The sequence below is a fragment of the Marmota marmota genome, unplaced genomic scaffold (assembly GCF_001458135.2).
Source record: "Marmota marmota marmota unplaced genomic scaffold, marMar, whole genome shotgun sequence".
Lineage (NCBI taxonomy): Eukaryota > Metazoa > Chordata > Mammalia > Rodentia > Sciuridae > Marmota > Marmota marmota.
The window spans coordinates 3,747,764-3,767,147 of NW_026000068.1; the positions used below are offsets into that span (position 1 = coordinate 3,747,764).

The 19,384-nt window shown below is 50.3% G+C and overlaps 1 protein-coding gene across 2 annotated transcripts in view; it reads left to right on the plus strand.

Annotated features, from left to right (window-relative positions):
- Positions 1-19,384, plus strand: part of Adamts16 (ADAM metallopeptidase with thrombospondin type 1 motif 16) — a 125,115-nt gene that overhangs the window by 28,931 nt on the left and 76,800 nt on the right. For both annotated transcript variants that reach the window (XM_048813971.1, XM_015490389.2), the window contains exons 4-8: positions 4,787-5,048; positions 6,665-6,864; positions 8,213-8,296; positions 10,329-10,488; positions 11,892-11,997. In XM_048813971.1, the coding sequence (XP_048669928.1) occupies positions 4,787-5,048; positions 6,665-6,864; positions 8,213-8,296; positions 10,329-10,488; positions 11,892-11,997 (812 nt within the window). The remainder of the gene's footprint in view (positions 1-4,786; positions 5,049-6,664; positions 6,865-8,212; positions 8,297-10,328; positions 10,489-11,891; positions 11,998-19,384) is intronic.

The following is a 19,384-nucleotide window of genomic DNA, read 5'->3' on the forward strand; positions in this document are numbered from 1 at the left end:
CCTCCCTTCCCCTCCCCCCCCTTCTCCTCTCCTCTCTTCTCCTTTCTTCTCCAGGCTCCACGTGCTGTTTTCATTCTTTACAAATCCATCCTGTGATCTTGATGGACAGTCTAAGGTGTCTTCTCTTTGCTACCTTTGAAGTGTGTCCTTACACCTGTAATCACCCAGTGAAAGAGCATGAATTTATCCTCCATCTGCAAACACAGAAGCAGGGTCTCCAGACACCAGCACACATGTGGTGCTTATGCCCAGGAAAGGCAGAGTTAGGACACGAGCCACAAGCCACATGATTAGCCTCAGAAGCCACCTCTGGCCAGTTGGCCACTGTGCTTGCCATGAGGCCTGGGTCTACCTGCTGCTCCACCATCAAGAACACTGTGACAGCAAGCGCGTCCCCACACTGTGTCATTGCACACTGAGATATGGGAAAGACCCGCAAACAGAGCTCTGGGAGGTGCGTGTCCAGAAGACGAGGGGGAGAAGGCTCTGAGTCCAAGGAAATGGTGATCCCAGAATGGACGTGGTGGCCCCATGGCTGGTGGATTGTAAGCCTCTGGTGGGGCAGGGGGGCAGGAGCCTGGGAGGAATCAGTGGCAGATGGCAGGCTCCTGGAGAGGTGTGACTAGCAGCCACTAGAGGCAAGTCGCCAGTGAAGCTGGCTTCCTTGGCAAGGGCTCACGGTGTCACCTGGGATGACGCTACTGTCGGTGTGGGCCTCCCGCATTGCAGGAGAGGCTGGCTCTGCGAGCAGTCGTCACTCTCCTGGTACTTTCTGTGTGGCCTATTGATTGGCTCAGCTGACATGAACAGATAGGCTCTAAATCCATGTGTCAGTGGGTGCACAATTAACAAAAAACAACTTTTAACCGTGAAGAATAACAAATGTGATACAGTAGCATCGACCTCTGGGCTCAGAAACAGCTCTGCTCAGCGGTGATGGGACGGACACCTGCCCCTTCCTTCCTCATGGAGGCACTTCAAGTGGATGGTGAGTCCCCAGTGAGGAGTGACAGAGCTGGCCCAGGGGACACAGGCCCCGGGGAGTCCCTTGCAAAGTGGCGAGGAGGTTAATAATCCAGCTGCAGACACCTGCCAGGTGGCGGGCCGCCGCAGCTGTGCACGAGGTTTCTGATGAGTTTCCAAGTAAGTGGCCTCGATTCAGTGGGACGCTCTGACGAGAAGGAGACATCAATCTCCTGTGTTCACCTGTCCTTTAAATACATGTTAAGGACACAGCCAGCTGGTGGGGTGACTCTGTTGCTTACCAAGGAATACTAAAATGTCCACGTGACTGCACTCTGGGTGCTTAGTCAAACTAGCAATTATTAATATAGAATATTGTAACTCAGATAAATCATTAATACAGCAGTGTCATGCTTGGCTTCTTTGTTAATGGAATTCAACTCTGCCAGTGTAAGTAGGTCACTTGCCTGAGCTTTGGGTCCTCCAGCCAGGGCCAGGCAGGAAGGAGCTGAGCCAGGGGAGGTGAGAAACTGGCTTTGTACCTGGAACAGCTGTATGTGAGGGAGTGAGAGAGAGTGGAGAAGTCGAGCAGAAGGTCCAAAGGGAAGCAGAGCTGTGCTTGGGGTGATCATGATGCTGGGTATGGAAATACTCAGGGCTTCCTTCAGAGGGTCTGAAGCAACCTCAGGGACACCTGAATTACCAGGAAGAATCAGATATCGTCAGGGCAAAGTAGGGTATTTTACACTCATTCTTCCATTAATTCAGTAAACCTTTTTGGAAAGTTTTCTATGGGTCATGTGTTTTAAATATATTGTTAAGTCTCACAAACTCATGGCAAGTGGCTATCCTTTTATCTACTTCCAAGATTTCAAAATAGCACAGAGAGTCTGAGCAAGTCGTCCCAAGTCACACAGCTAACAAATGTTAGAACTGGATGGTAAAGGCTGGGGAGTCCCATTCCGTTGGCTCTTCTCCAGGAGGAGTTCACTCCATCTTGCAGGGGAGATGCTGAGTAATATTTGTCCTGGGTTCCTTAAGAGCTGATGATGTTCTAAGGGATGGTTTGAAAAATATGGAATCCTGGGCATGTCAGAAAAAAAAAAAAAACTTTGAGCAAAACATGGTTTCTTCTCTTTCAGTTCAGTACTCACACGGGTTACCTTCAGTAGTGTGGACAACCCACCTGGGTAGCAGACAGGTAGAAGCCCTCAGTAAGTGTTTAGACACTCCCGGGTTCTTAAAGTGCAGAAAGAGGCAAGTCGCCTGGCTTCAGCTGTTACTGAGCCCCACACTGGGCTCTTTGGCACAGCTCCAGGCTTACAGCTGACCTCCCTCAGTCGCTGGCTCTGGAGGCGGAAACGGTGACCAAGCGGTTCACTGCAGCCCTGCCTGGGGGCTGCCTCGCCTCCTGTACCTGGTCCAGGGCACACAGTGTTTCTCCTCTCCTGTGCTGGACGGCCAGGGCCCCAGGAGGTCCACCCCCCACAGGGCCGATGGTTCCTCGATAGCTCCCCGGGTTGCTTTGCCAGCCCTCCTGCACCTGCAGGCGCACTGTGGCCAAGCTTGGTCCCCCACGCATGAGAAGCCTGGGCTCCCTCGGGTCACATCTCCTCTCACCCACCTGCTTTCCCCCACGAGTTTCAGTTGTCCCCTCCCAACACCCAACAGCACACCAGCACTCCGACCCCCTCAGGACAGCCCAGAACCCCTCTCGGTGGGCACTGAGGTCAGAGGATGCCTGCTGCCCAACCCCACAGTGAGGATCAGACTCAGCTCCTGAAATCAGGACCTTCTAGAACCTGATGAGTGTCCTGGAGTAAACAATATCAAAATGGCCTTGGAAAACAGGGGTACCACGAGAATCAGTGGAAGTTCAGTCCTGCCAAGTTCTAAATGATGGATCGACATTCCGTTGGGGCAGTTGATTTATCATAAACTGACAGCCATACTTAATAACGTTTCTAAGAGTTTAAAAAATTCATCTGGAGTCAGTCCCATCATCCTGTCATCCAGCCTTGCCACCGACTCTTTTCAAGAGTATGGCCACCCACAGACGTTTAGACCTTGAGCAGTGGAGTCCCCTCTTGTGCCTCCTGCTTGACTCTCCCTGAAGATAACCACCTCCACAGCCTCTCACATCACGGGGCCCAGCGTGTGTTCCTGGGACCTCTGCTGAGGATCAAGGCTGCAGCTGCTCGGGTGTACCTCTGGGCTGTCCATCAGGGGCCCCATCGGTGTGTGCTAGGCCCCTCTGCTGATCTGATGATGGCTGGGATTTGCAGTGTGTTAGAGGCAGGTGGTGTGGAGCCTCCCATGTTGTTCTTCCTGCTTTGTGTTGCTTGGCTGTTCAGGGTTTTCTGTGGTCCTATGCGGACATTTGGACTTCTGCTAGTTCTGTGTAGAATGCCATTGGGAGGTCGGTAGGGATCTCACTGGACCCGCAGTGGGCTCTGTGGGCAATGAACTCTGAACAAGCCTGACTCTTCCACCCATGTATGTGGGATGTCTTTCCACTTTTTCTGTCCTCCTCAGTTACTTCCATCAGTGTTTTCAATCTTCATTGCCGACGTCTTTCACTTCACTGGTTGAATTCATTCCTGGGTGTGTATTGGGAACTATTGTAGGTGGGATTGCTCTCTTGGATTTTCAGGAAATCTCCTGTTGGTGGAGAGGAACACTACTGATCTATGCATATCAATTCTGTTTCCTGCAATTTTGCTGAGAGCGTTGATCAGCCAGTTGTGGTGCCCTTTGTTTCTTCCTCTTGCCTGATTGCTCTCACTGTGTGAGTCTGAGTTCTGGGCCTCAGAAACCTCCCAGCAGGATGTCCGCATGGCTTCTGTGTGGGGCACTGTCGTGTGGAAGAGCCTGGCTTCTGTACCTAATTCATTCAGTGTTCTGGCCATGAAAGGATGGTTCTTACCTTGTGAAATGGCATCCGTGGCTCTCCTGCAATGAGCTTGTGTGACTGGCGTTGTCGAAGGTCCTTCTAGCTCTGGGCTGAACCTCACTTCATCATGGTGAGGATCCTGTGAATGGTCCATCTTTTCTACTCTGCAGGGAGTGCTGACAAGACGTCTTCTGCAAAGTGTCCGCAGGGTCCATCCTGGAGGTGGATAGGGCGGGCGGCTGTGGTATGGTCTCCTGAGCTGCTCCCACACCTGTCTGTCTGTCTGTCCTCATTCTCACCAACAGCCATCATCAAACTTTAATGAAAGGGAGAAAACATAGTCTCTCAGATGTGTTTCCTTGTTCAGTCTGTTGTACTGAACAGTGTTTTCATGGAATCACTTTGTTTTTTTATTTCCTAATGGAGAAAATTTAAATATCTTGCTTAGAAAGATCTTTCAGTTTCCCTAAGTAATTCTCTCATGCTTTCTTCTTGATTAATTTTTAAGTTATACTTTTCTAGAAAGCGTCACATGTTATTCCAGTTGTAAAATTCATTTGAACATAGTTTTCAAATTATTAGGATTCCATTTTGATCTGTCTATCTGGGACTCTTCCTGATATTGCATGGAAGTCTGTGCTCGCGTTCCCTCAGCCTTTTTGGTTTAAATTAGCCAGCTTTGGTTGTAGTGAGCCCTCTGTCTGTGCCTGGAGCTGGGTCACAGAACGGTTCCATGCATACTGAATGAAGGGGCTCAGCTGTGTGCGGGGACCCTGCCATTTCTCATTCTTGGCCCAGGTTTTCCAACAAATGCTCCCCTGGAGAGAATAGCATGTTCCCGAGAGAACCCTCTGAAACGTGAGGCTTGGGGAGTCACCGCTGCAGCTTCGGTGGCTAATCCTGCTCTCCCTCCTGCTCTTGGTTTTCTAGGCCGGCATGATAAGGACCGAGGAGGCCGACTACTTCCTGACACCTCTCCCTCCACACCTGGCAGGGAGGCTGAAGGGCTCTGAGCAGGGTGGCCCTGCCTCCCACGTGCTGTACAAGAGAGCAGTGGAGCCCCAGGCCCCCCGAGCACCCACCGGCCTGCTGCTCACCAGGACTGGGGAGCCAGCCAGCCCAGGCCTGCAGGGCCTCAGTGACAACCTCGGGCTGTGGCACAGGCAGCACTTCTGTGGAAGACGCAAGAAATGTACGTAAGGCGGTTCTTCCCGTGAATGTAAAGATTTGATGTCTGTGTAAGCCAATGGAAAATATTGATTTCCTTCAAGACACACCTACCTGCAAGATGACGTCTACAGCTGCGATCACGACCCTGGAGCAGGGTTCTGGAGTTTGTTAGGTGCCAACTCAGGGTATCAGGGTGGAGCACTGCTCCCTGGGAGATGGAGCCTTTTTTCTTTTCTTTTAAACAAACTGTTCCCTGGACAGAAAAGTGACACTCAGAAGCACAGAACCCACCAGACATCTTCAGAAGAACCCTGTCCCCTCTGTTCAGGGGTTCTGTATTTTGGAGGTTTGGGTTTGTTGAGGCCTACATTGCTTCCTACTGAGGCAATTTGTTTATGCATGCATTCACAGGCTTCACCACATCACACAGCACACCCACAAGGTGTTATCATCTGCAACTCACCACCAAAGTTTTAGGGACAGCTCTGTCTGCCTTGGCTCCTTAAGGGGTGACCTGTTATTTACGTTTATGTGGAACCCTCTCACAAAGTCAGGAATGCACCTTCCTGGAGTTCCCCTCGTTCCTTGAGCTGTCCCTAGAGCATCCCCTGATTGTCCCGGGTTCCCAGGGCATCTGAAAACCCTGGCTTCCCCCACCCCTGCCTCCCCTGTGGCTGGTTTGATGGCCGCTCTACCAACCCCCTGAAGCAGAGGGGAGTCGGGGGCAGGTGCTCAGCAGACCTTGGTGAACAGGAAGAAAGCCACTTGGCTCAACCAGCCAGATAAGCACCACTCAGGCCATCTGACCCTATAAATAAAACCCATGGGACACATTCCTACGATCTTGAAAATCCCAAACCTGGATGAACTAGGTCAGTGGGTTCAGTCTTCTGTCTTTGGACTTCCCTGGGGTGGTCCTGGTCTCCTGCCTCAGGGCAGTTCACACTTAGGAGGGCTCTTCCCTCTGCGCCTCGGGTTCAGAAACAGAGGCTTGCTTTCTATGTCCCTCTGTCCCTCTTGGAGACAGCAGACTCAGGTAGATTGATTTGCTTAAAGTCAACAGTGAGCCTGAGCCTGTTGGCGGGTGGACCTTCTGCTTCTCAGGCTCAGGCGTTGGCTGATGGCGGGTGCTTAGGTGACACTCCTGTTTAGGAGACAGTACTATAGGTACCTTGGTGAGGGTGAGAGGTTTACTCTGAGGGGCTTGTGGGGGCTCTGGCCTGTCAGACCCTCACCTCATGCTTCTGCCCCAGCGTCTAGCACCAGGGACCTCCGGCTGCCGTGCCCTGGGCTGCAGCTGCTTTTATTCCAAACCCACATTTCCACAGTAGAAATAAGACCAAGGGCTCTGGGCCACACCACCCAGACCCAAGGGCTTTTAGGAGGGATTCCAAGGGGGTCATCTTCACTCCCCCTGCCTGCGCAGTGCCATCCTAGAACCCCACAGGCTCCTGCAGAGACTGGAAGGGTCCCACAAAGACCAGCCCAGGGTGGCACTTGCGCCCACCTTGGTTACGTCAATGTGATGGCGAGGGGTGAGAGCTCAGAAAGCTTTGGCGATGTCACTGCCCCGCTCCCCATGTTCATCTGGGCTTGAGGGGACCGCTGCCTTATTTCTCCCCCTGCGTTGCTTCACAGATGCACCCCAGATCCCCACGGAGGACCTCTTCGTCCTTCCCGATGAGTACGAGTCTGTCCCCCGGTGCCGGCGCTCACTCCTCAAGTCCCACCGGAATAAAGAACTGAACGTGGAGACCTTGGTGGTGGTCGACAGGAAGATGATGCAGAACCACGGGCAGGAGAACATCACCACCTACGTGCTGACCATCCTCAACATGGTAGGGTGGGCCGCCAGCACGGGCCTGTACGACGTCCAGCTGGGCGGGCGTCTCTGGGGAAGAAACCCTCAGTGGGTGGCAACCCTGCTTTAGTGTGTTCCTGTTGAAAGAGCCCTTCTCTGAACTTCAGAGGGTGTCATAAAGAGGAGACATGAACAGACCCCTCTGCAAGCCCATCTGCCCTGCAGTGTTTGGGGTTCAGTGGCTCTTCCTCTGATAGGACTCCCTAGGAGGGTCAAGGAGTTCAGTACAGTAAGTATGTCAGCAGTATCTGTGCTTTTAAGTGAGCATGTAGATGCACCCACTTTTCTAGGAGTGCTGATGTTCAGGTGTTGAGTGTGAGGTTTTTAATCTACTTCAAAAACTCTAAAGCAGTATGACCTGGCAGAAGATCGTCTCACACAGTGTCCTCCTCTCTAACCTGCAGCTGCAGGGATTCTTCAGGAGCAAGGAGAGGGGTGCTGACCCCACAGCACAGGAGTGAAATCTGGATCCCAGATGGCAAAGTCCGGGATCTTTGAATGTTTTCAAAAATCGTTCAATGACACTATTTTGAATGCATTCCTGGTTCTTCACCATCAGTAAGCAGCACCCAAGTGTGTCTTTGCACAGATCTGTGATTTTCATTGCTAGCATCACTTTGGGCGGTCGAGTCGTGTGGCTTACGAAGTCAGGGACTGAGGGAGGGTTCAGAAGGTGCCCAGCAGGGCAGGGCTCTGGGCTGTCTTCACGGAGGGCCATAGCACCAGCCTGCTCCGAGTGAGGGTGGTGTCTGTGCCCCTGGTGTGGAGTTGTCCTCATATCTCTGTGTCTTGGGGCCACACTGTCCCTGCTGTTGACCGGGGACACTGCACTGATCCTTCACGTCTGCTTCCTGTTCCGTTGTCTCTCGAGGTTGCTCTGTTCTGCCATCGCCTTCTCACACGTTCCCTCTCTTCCTCCCGTCCTCTGCTCTCCTCCTCACCAGTTCTCTGTGTGCCTGGGCTTCCTCACCAGGAGAGCCTGGGGCCTGCTTGGCTTAGGTGGTCATCCCTGTGAGTAAAGCAGTGCCCCTGTTCTGCATGCTCACTACCATGAGTCAAGCAGTCCCCTCTGTTCTAAGGAGGACACTTGCCCACCCAGGGCCTGGCCATCCCTTCAGTGGGGTTGGACAGGAGGTGAGCCCCCACCTCACGCCTTCACCTCCAGGAGCACATTGTGAGGACTGACCAGTGGCCTTTTGATGTGTCTATGCCTGTCTGACAACATGAGAGCATGAAAATTGCCCTCACCCTGGGGGATGCAGGCAGTGTCCGTGCAGTAGGGGACATGTGGCTGTTCGGGGTCTGATGTGGATTTGCTCTTCCAGGTGTCTGCTTTATTCAAGGATGGAACCATAGGGGGAAACATCAACATCGCAGTCGTAGGTCTCATCCTTCTAGAAGATGAACAGGTACAGTGCCCTCGAAACCAGCAGCTTTCTTTTTCCCCAGAAAATTAAGTGAAAAATGATGCTTTTCCCTTATAGTAAAAATCACATTCTGTGGATTCTTTACATCTCTTTCTCTTAGGAACAGTTGATTTTGCAGTCAGGTTTTTTTTTTTTTTAGTTGTTTTAAAGTGTGTGTGTGTGTGTGTGTGCATGCGCAGTAAGGAACACTCTTTTAATTGGCCTATGATTGGAAGTGGAATGAAAAGCTGCCTTAGAACTATGGGTGGGAATGCTGGGGATACAGGGTTCGGCCGCTGTGTCCGTGACCTTCTGGGGCAGTTGGAGTGCAGCTCCTTCTGCCTTCTGCTGGAGGAGTAAAGATGCTGCAGCCTGTAACTGACCCGGGCTGAGGGCCATGCTGCCCTACCCATCACCTCTGCTCCTGAGCCAAGTGCCCGCAACTGACCTCACCACCTTTCCTCACGAAGACTCTGAATGTCTACCACTTACTATGAGAGCATGTAGACCCCAAGTTCTGTGGGATCCCAGTAGCAGTGTGTGGAAGCACCTCTCTGTCCCCTCCAGACCCCTAGGGGACACTCGAGGAACTCGTTCACAGTGAGCCCTTAGAGGCACGCGTAAACAGTGGAGGGCATCTTGGTCATGAAAGGTGACCACTTGGGTCTTCCCCAATTTGATTACCGACTCAGCAAAGGAGAGTGTGCTCTGGACCCAAGTGAGGACAGGTGTCCATTTCCACCTTGGTGACACATCAGTGTTCCCTGCTAGCCACAGCTTTCTTGTTTGTAGAACAAAGAATTTTTAGACAGAACCTGAGCCCATTCATGAGCTGTAAGATCACTGTTTCCCCACGGGGTGAGGGGACGGGGGGAGGTGTGTCTGCCTGGGCAGGGCTGTGTCCAGCCTGGCTGGTCAGGGAGGATTACCTCATTGTCCTTTTTGTGAGTGTGTGCCTGGGGAGAGCCTCAGACCAGCAGGGCTTCTCAGGTGACAGGTTAATTATTCCTTGTATTAAAACGTTTTCGCCTTGGAATCCATCCAAGCTGCAAAGAATAAGCAAGGTTATCTTTTGATCATACACCTGTGTTAACTTTAATTAGTGCCATGTTCCTGGAAATCTGCCGCTGAGGAATGCAGGCGCGCCACAGTGTGGACGCACAGCATTTAGCTTGGATGCATTTGTCTCTCCAGAAAAACAAAATAAACATTTAAGGAGAAAACATGTTTAGTGACCGAGAGGCAAAGGTTTTGACCCCACTCCATCAGTGGAGCTCTCAACAAGATGGTGTACTGAAACTGAAGCCCCTGTCCTGATTCTCCCTGGCCACCCACAGGACATGGTTGCATTCCTGTCTTAGCGGCTCAGAAAGCTCGGGGCAGCCTGCTCTGACAGATGCTCCTGCACACCCCGAATTCCCCAGTTCCCATGAGTTCCCCAGTTCTTCACTCTGGCATATCCCTGTTCTTCTGCTAGAAGTTGGTGTTTATGGACGTCTTTCTGGATGGTTCCCTTCTAGTTGAAGGGCGCCTCCCAGAAATAAGACCCCTCTGCTTCTGTCCTAGGATGGTTACTTAATGGAACTCTGTAACAGTGAACAGCTAGGGGGCATGGCTGGAGATTACCACTTGCCAGCCGGGTTATGAAATGAGCATCCTGTCACTGGCTATGTGTGTTTGTCTGTATAGGAAAACCATGCTTGAATGATTCTGTTACCTTATGTAACTCTGCCAAAGTTTTCCAAAGGTTTTAAATGCAAAAAAAAAAAAAAAAGATGCACCAACGTTCTTTCTTGAGTCACTGAACATGCATTCAGGCTCAGCCAGACATATACCAATTGTTTATAAACAGAAAAGTACATGAGTCTCTGCACTGAATTTGTCAGGGTTTCTTTTGCATAAAATGCACGCATTAGCTTACTGCTATCCGGGTCCACCTTTGTATTTGAAATCCAAGTCAATGATGATTGGCGATGATGATAAGGTCTTGAAACATTTCCCTCCATGTTCACGGGGCCTTGGCTCTCTTGCACAGCCAGGGCTGGTGATAAGTCACCATGCAGACCACACCTTGAGTAGCTTCTGTCAGTGGCAGTCTGGATTGATGGGGAAGGACGGGACTCGCCATGACCACGCCATCCTACTGACCGGCCTGGACATATGCTCCTGGAAGAATGAGCCCTGCGATACTCTAGGTAAGACCCTCCAGCAGAGGTTGTGGGCCGTGTGGGTGTTGAGGATTTCTGCCCTGTCCACATCCACAAGCCGCAGCTACTGCTGAGCATAATTGTGAGGAAAAGACTGCCTTCCCTGCACAGCTGGGGCTCAGTCCGGGAGCAGGCTCTTGTTCATCCAGAGTGACATGAGACAAGGAAGGTCGCTCAGAGTTTGACTCTCCATCTCTTCTGATGTGGGACATATTTTTTTTTCCATTTTTTCTACCATACATGAGAATGGGCTAATAGATCCAAGTTATACACAGAAGATCTCACTAAGCAGCAGAAACAGCACATTTATGAATATTTATAAAGATAGCATAAGATATTGTGCTCTTCATTTTCCCTTTTCTCTGTAAATATCTCAATCTTAGCAAGTTGGCAAGCTTTAGCTATTTCTAAGGCTGGCTGCAACCCAGAGGCGGGCTTTGTAAGGCAGTGGGCCCCTAACTCCAACACCCTGGAACCTTCTCTTACTCTCTTTGTTCCCTGGTTCTCAGAGGAATGCTTTTTGTTGGAAAATCTCTTGGGCAGGACTCTGTCTAGCACAGGTTTATCCTATTGTGTGGAGTTCCCACAGTGGCCTAACTGCTTGTCCTTTGAAGGGGACCTGCTTACAAGTCTGGCCATTGGCTGTCCCTAGAACACTCAAGATTTTAGGGTGGTCCTTAGCACTCCACCTAGGAGAGTGGCCCACTGTGCCTCACCATGGCCCGTGCCTACCCTGCTTTCCTTCTGGGAGTCTGCAGTGGTCCATGTCAGGCATGGTGCCCCCATGACCAGCTTCTAGTAAACCCTGGAGGCTGAGCCCCACTGAGCCTCCCAGCTGCTGGACAGCACCTCACACTGTGGTCACACTCACTGCTGGGGAGATAAGCTGTGTCCCCAGTGGGGAAGGGTCTCAGAAGTTCACCCTGGTTCCCAGACTCTGCGCCATGTGACTTTTCCCTCCCTTGCTTTTGATCTGTCTCCTTCTGCCAGAGACCCATCAGAAGTGAGAGAATCTCGGAACAGGGGTGGGCTTAGGGCCTCCCGACACACCGGTTCTCTACGGGCTCTTCCAGTGGCTTTGTGAACCCAGGTGTAATAGAGAAACACAGTAAACCCTCTTCTGTTTGGCCCCAGTTACAGCCTGTGCCAGGCGCATGGCCTAGAAACATGAGCCGTCTTCCATGGGACGGAGTCCTTGGGCTCCCGGGGAGACCACTTCCCCACATTCCCACACACGATCACATCCCTCCACGACTGTCCAAGGGTGGTCCGTTTCATGTTTCCCCAAATGAAGGTGAGGACCAGATTGTATCATAGGGCAGAAAATAGATATTTACTTACTCTTTGTATGACAACACTAGTATAGATTGTCTCAATCTTTTGCCCCATAGGATTCGCGCCCATAAGTGGAATGTGTAGTAAATACCGCAGCTGTACGATTAATGAAGATACAGGGCTGGGACTGGCCTTCACCATCGCCCATGAGTCTGGACACAAGTAAGCCCATCTCTAGGGAGGGTGCAGCCTGGGGCCCTTCCTAACTGGGTGACACCATAGGGTCACCAGGGCGTTAAATCATGTTTCTAGAGGGAGTTCACATGCAGACTGTGAGATGTCAGTTGTAAAATGCTGTCATTAGACACCCGACTTCAGTGTTGTAACTGGTTTTGAACTGAGGTGGCATCTCATTGCACCAGGAGGCTCCGTCTACCTGGACAGGGTCCTGGGCAAGTGGCTCTCATCAAGGTTGCTGTGATGCTGGCGTCCGTCCTCTTTGTACATGAAAACCTTACACTTACACCTGTAAAATGGGGGGAAAAAAGTCTAGCAATTACTTATGGCAGCTGTGAGACTCAGGTAAGCTTTCTTTATCTGATATTGCTGTAGCTGATTAACTTCATGGATCTGTTCATTTAAAGGGTTGAAGGGTCCTACTTGCAGCCCAAGCAGCCAGGGTTTCCTACAGGTGACCTCATGAGCACACAGGCCAGGAGTGGGGTATAGATAGTGTCCTGTGCATTGAAACTGTATTGGAATTCAGCCCAGAAAATGTCCTAGACATTTCAATTTTTCTTTTTCTTTTTCCTTTTAAATTTTAAGCTGATTTTACTGGCAAAAAAAAAATCAAAAGGGGTGTTTGTGATTTGTGTTTCTGCAAAGCTAACTTTTCTATCCCCTGTTGAAAAACAAACTAAGTCACAGACTCATGTTACCCACACCCATTCAGGCGTGTGTGTGTGTGGTGTGTGTGCATGTGGTGTGTATGGTGTGTGTGTGTGGTGTGCAGTGTGTATTGTGTGCATGTATTGTGTGTGTTGTGTGCGTTGTGTACAATGTGTATGTATTATGTGCATGTGTTGTGTGTGTGGTGTGTGTATTGTGTGCATGTGTTGTGTGTGCATTGTGTGTAGGGGTGTGGTATGTGTATTGTGTGTGTGGTGTGTGTGGTATGTGGTGTGAGTGTATTGTGTGCATGTGTTGTGTGGGGGGGTGTATGTTGTGCATGTATTGTGTGCATGTGTTGTGTGTGTGGTGTGTGTATATTTTGTGTGGTGTGAATGGTGTGTGGTGTGTGGTGTGTGCAATGTGCGTGTATTGTGTGCATGTGTTGTGTGTGCATTGTGTGTGGGGGTGTGGCATGTGTATTGTGTGTGTGTGGTGTGTGTGCGTGTGTGTGCACATTTATGCACACACATGTGTGACCTCTGTCTGTGGAACTACATGGGGCTCTGCAGCTTAGACTCCGTGTAACCTGAAAATGACGCTCCATATCCCATTACTGATCCCTTTATCATTAGAGGTAATGATTGACTATTTCATTGCCTAGAAAATTACACCTATACTCTATAAGGCTTTCGGTTAAATCATAATTGTATTTTTAATAGTCTGCTAGAGTAAAAACTTCAAAAACTTTCATTATTGTAGCAACACGAGGATCTTGCTGTCCTCTGAACCGTACCTGAATTTAATTAAACTATCAAGGCAAGAAATATTTAAGTCACCCGGACTGAGCCGTCAGCGTTTGATAAGAGGTTGAGATATGGGCGCTGGCAGTGCCAGCCGCTGCAGGAGGTGAAGCCGACTGACGCGAATCTGGATGCCTCTAACAGAGCCCTCCATCCCTAGGTCAACAGGGACCAGAGTCGGCCAATTGTTAGTAGTTCCTTTCCTCACTCAGCCTGGGCCTGATGGCTGAAGAACTTCCTTAAAACTAGAGAAATGTAGATCACTTGAGAGTGGGATTGCAGGTGGGTGGGAAGGAAGGAGCTCCCATGAGGAGGGAGAGTGATGGGAGAATGACCTCCAGAAGCAACCCCATCCTCGGGACCAGCGGCAGTTCAGAGGACACTGCAGGGGAGAGACCCAGAGCTCTAAGAGGCAATGTTGTCGACGAAACAGCTTCTGCTCACGCCGAGAAAACAGGAAATGTGTGCTTTGGGCATAAGCTAAGTACGCAAACCAGCGATCGCTGTTATGATAACAGTAGTAGCCATGATGATGGCAATGCCTGTTTTGGATCAGGCAACTTTTGTAAAATTTGTGGAGCAATTTCACAGACAACTCAAACTGAGGAAATCACTTAGGAAAATCTCTTAAACTGCTTTCCCCAACTTAGGGGTCCAGGCTGAGTATTCAGCAAGTGTGTGTGTGTGGAATGGGGGTGAGTGAGCCAGAATGTGAGCGGGGAGGGGGACAAATGAAGGGTGGAGCTTTAGGCCTGACAGCTCCAAATGAGAAAGGCCACAGCACATGACATCAGTAATAAACGTCATACATTTTACTTTAATTGACTTGAAGACAAGCACATTTATTGCATTCACGAATTTTATTCTATTTCTTGAGGAAGGAATTTCAGGTTTGATGCAGGGATCAGATGCCTTGGCACAGACATTGTGCCTTTACCATATCTTTGGCAAGGAGCTCCAACGAGGGTCAAATTTGAATTCCACATGTTGAGGGTTAAAAAGTAATTTTTCATCTATTAGGACTTTTTCTGTGGAAGACACATGAACGTCCTGGTTCAGAGGTGACAGCCATGTCCTGGGTCCTGTTCACGATGGAGCGTGTATCTAGCTTCACACTCCATGATCTCTCACCTTCAGCGCAACTCAAGGAAGGATCGTAGTTTATGCCCATCCTCTTTCTTCTAAGTTGTTTTCATCCACCACCTACTTGCCCTTCATACTGGGGAATTGGACCTAACAATAGAAATTGTCAAGAACAGGTGGTTTGGAGAGACTGGAGCCGGAATCCAGATGTGCATTCTGCTCCAGTACAAGGCGATGAACCAGGATTGCTGAGTGAACACGGTTCAAGGAGAGTTTTCTAGTTATATTAAATGTCTTGAAGCAGGACATAGAGTTTGCTAGAAGTGGTGTTGATGAATCACACAGATGCACAGAGGGCAGAAGGCACCTGTGGAAGAGTGTGTCTGGACACAAGTCCATTGGAGAATTCCCTTTGCTAAGAGAAGTCATACCATTTGGTGGGCAGGGCACAGATTCCAGATTCATGGGTTCTATCATTTGGAGGCTGGGGCCTCCAAGAAAACTGAGATGGCATGAAGGCCCCCCTCCAAACCCCAGATCTTGCAATCAAGTCAGAATGATTTCAGGCATGTCACTCAGAGTAATGGGAACAAGTTTATTGAAGCGATAGGATCACCTGAGTGGTGACTGGAGGCAGGTGGGGTGTGGCTGGAGGAGGTGGCTCATGGGGGGTGTGGCTGTGGGGCATGTATTTTGTATCTCCTGGAGAGTGGAGTCTCTCTCTGCTTCCTGATCTTCATGTGAGCTGCTTCTCTCTGCCTCACTCTTCTGCCGTGAGCCCCGGGGAATGGAGTCTTCTCTCTATGGATTGAGACCTCTGAAACCGTGAGCACCCAAATAAACTTTTTCTCCCCTATAGTTGTTCTGGTCAGGTCCTTTAGTCACAGCAGTGAAAAGGCTGATTAAAACAGGGCCTGTATTTCTCCTGTGGTTTGCAGAGAAATGTAACATATCCTGGCAACTAAACCAGTATGGGCTGCACGTAAATTACTTTTCAAAAGTGAAAGCAGCTTGGAAGGCTGAGACAGAAGGATTTCAAGTTCAAATTCAGCCTCAGGAAAAAAAAAAAAAAAAGAAAAAGAAAAAAGTGAGTCATGAAGCAACTCAGTGAGACCCTGTCTCTAAATAAAACACAAAAATTGGGTTGCGGATTGGGTTCGGTGGTTAAGTCCCCCTGAGTTCCATCCCTGGTACCAACAAAAAAGAAAAAAAAAAGTGAAAGCATGTGGGGTCAGCACCGTGGGCCCAGACTATAGAATTATTCCCTTGACTTGATGTCCCCACCATGCCCTCTGTCTGCCCCTGTCACTATCAGAGCTCACAGAGCATCACCCATCAGCTCTTACATGGGCTTGCCATCTGCAATCAGGAGAGCCCCGGGAGCTCCCCGCCACGTGTGCACATGCAATATGAACCATTATGAACCATACTAGCTGAACTGCACATGTCCATTTTACAGAGTAGGCTTCAAGAGTTACCCTTGTGCTGTGTCTCAGACCACTAAGACACCACCAAAGCGTGATTACCGCGCTGAGGGGATGTGTGATCCTCCAGGCCTGGCTCCCCTGAATCTACGCACCCAGTCACTGGGCACAGTTTGCATCTGCCCACAGGGCATTGTGTAGGAATCTATTGAAAAAGCAACCCGTGCCCTCCCAAATTCTAAGAAAGAAGACAAAGTAGACACACCATGCGAGGGATGGAGTAAAGAGGGGTGTGGGCATTGCAAGAGGTCACGTGGGGACAGTCAGAGACACTTGGAAGAAGCAGCGTGGGCAGGCAGCCCCACAGCTGGGTGATGAGATGGTGCAGCTCAGTCACACTCCCTAGGGATGGTAGATGCCGTTGAGGTGTTAGGGGGTGATCGGCATTCCCACCTGTTCATGACCGTGCTCTGCCATCACCCTGAGCCCCTTCCACTGGGACAAGGAGGTGCTCGGTGACTTTAAGGACCTATAGAATACTGGAGCAAGCTGGCCCCTGCTCCATCATCTGGTCTGGTGATCATCAGACTGTTCCCTGAGGATCCCTGGCCGACCAAGGGCTTCAGCTCTTACCAAGTTTATTTATCACTGTTCCTCTTGAAAGTTCTTATTTCTGCATCCAAAAAGTATTTGAAGTCCATTGGCTTCCCCCCCACCCAATACATACACATACATATATACAACACATGTGCACGAGTGACTTCCACATGTCGAGGCATGTGACCAAGACCATATTCAAAGCAGGACAAGGGACAGAAGTTCTGAATTTTCCTTTGTGAATTACACAATGCTGGGCATGCTGTACAGTTTATGTAGACTTTATAATTTGGAAACTGAAGCCCAGGGGGCTAAACAATTTGCCTGTTATCAAACAGCTTGTGCATGACAGAGATGAGACCCTCCAGTCCGAGGTCTCTGCAGGTGTCTGCCACTCCCGGCTGCTCTCTCCACCTCAGCCTCCTGCCCCTCTTGAGGATGAGCTGTGCTGCTCATGAAGCCCATGCTGGGGCCCTCCCCCAGAACACCATCATCACTCCAATGGTGGAGTGAGCACCCAGATGACACTGAGCCTCCGCTCCTCTGAAGGGTGTCCCCGTTCCCTAACTGTGCCCTCTGAACAGCTGAAATAGTTGGTGCGCACTCTGCCACACGGGTCTGCTCATCCTGGTCTACCACTAGAAATGCAAAAGTATTTGCTGATAACAATTAGATCATTCAAGAAAGCATCGTGGAAAACATTAAACATATCCAACCCTGAGTATCATTTTCAAATCCAGTCTAATCTGAAATTCGATTTGTGCCCAGCATTTGAGTTAGTGTTACAGCCGGAAAGACTGTCTTGTTGGTCCACCATGGAGAGCCTGCCATGAGCCCTGGAGCCCTGGCAGTGGGGCTGTGGGCACGGATGAGAGGGTCTCGGCTCTTCCCAAACTTAACAGATTGGTAAAGGATGAAGGAAGGAAATCTATTTTATTATTTTAAGCATGGGTGATAACCACTTAACTAAAGTGTTCTGATGCACAGGAGCAAATAAAATTATCTAGCATGTATACCTTCAGTAGTAATTATTTTTCTTGGTTGACAAATACCAACCTCATCTTCCAGATGTGTTCTTTTAACATTAATGTTAATATGAGATATGACCGCTGTGGTAGATTTATGCTGACTTACTGGCGTTCATCATGTCTGTGCATGGTATACTGAGGGACAACGCAACTTATGAAATAGTGATGCTGGATGGGCATCAGAATCCCCTGGGGTGTGTACGAATCCAGCCAAGTGCCAGATCCTGACCCCTAACCTGCTGCATCAGAAGCCAACAGAGAGGCTGTGGTTAGCCACATTGTGCAGTGTATCTCAGATCTTTAACGCACTGCAGAGTTTGAAGAATCACGGAAAATGCCTTTAATGAGAAAGCTTAAAACCAAGGTATCTGTAGACCTAGGCCTTGGCACTTTCAGTTCCTTAGAAAGGTAGGCCGCGGTGGAGTGGCTCTATCTAGGCAGTTGCTGGACCACGTTGCATCTTCTTCACAAGCAGGTGGAGGGCCAGCCAGGCAGGGTGGGAAGCATTTCCTCTCCACTGCTGCCTCCCAGGGCCGCCTCCCAGCTGGGATTTGAGCCCAGCTCCTTTCCACAGCCATGACACATTTCCTCTGCCACAGGGTCTCCTTGGCCCTGATTAATTGCCTTTAATAGAGCTTCAGAGAATGGGCGGAGGCTGGAATGACCACATCCACATCATCCTCAGAACTGGTCGGAGTTTTGCAGGAATCCAGCAGTACTTGCAGGCCACATCTCCTTGGATACACTCTTCTGTCCTGCCCAGGTCTAACCACTGCATGTCCAGCAAGGGCCTGACCTCCTGGTGTCTGATCTCGGGTCTTCACTCTGCACCTGGACAGGGCCTCTCTCCAGTCCTCAGCCTTGCTGACCTGAGGGGTGTGATGAGGTTTAAGTTAGAAAATGTGTGTCGTGTGCTTGACATGGTGCCTGTGCCCCAGTGGGTGTTTGTGAATGCTGTTTTCACTCCTATTATCATGCAGTGCTAAGTTACCAAGTCCACAGCTAAGTGGACAAAGGAGTTCAGTCTTAGCCACAAGTGCAGAGCCTCTTGTCCCCAAATGGAGCCACTTCCCCTGTGGGGTTTCCTGTCCCTGCCCTTCCCTCCCCTCTTCAAGGATTTGGGCCTCAGAAAGCTCCCAGATCCAGTGGCCGCCTTGTTCATCCTTGTTTTTCTCTCTTGCCTTTCTTTTTCCTCTGTGTCTCACTTAGTCAGGACCCTGTGCTCAGGGAGTTCACACAACGACTGGTTAGGAGACACAGTGCCAATAATGGCTTGGCTGTCCTAATAGGCATTTGCCTTAATGGAGGTCTTCAGGGCCACGTGGAGCTCCCAAACCCCCTGCCTTCCTCCCCAGGCAGCATGCTGGGGTCCTCTGGGAGAGGTGACGATGGCAGCACAAGGCTGTCCAACAGAAAACTCGAGGAGGTCAAGCTGGAGTAGGCTCATGGTAACAGGAGGTCAGTGTGGCCAGTCAGTGTGGCCCTGATCTGTAGCCACTGCAGTTGAGCTGCCCCCAGACACGAGGCCAGGGCTGGATCCCTGGTCTGGTTTTCACTCAAGAGTAATAGGAACAGCTTCAGGAAATGTCCACAGATGAATCAACCATATTCACCCTTTTGTGTTCTGGGGAGAAGCCCCTCCAGAGGGAGGAGAGGCGTGGGTCGAGGAGTCACGTACTGCCCAGCTGCCACCCCGCAGCCTGGTCTGGTCTTGGCATGAGAAGGAGGCACACAGGGTGGCTGTGGAGATGGAGTGTGAGCCCCTTAACCAGAGCAGCAGGGGCTC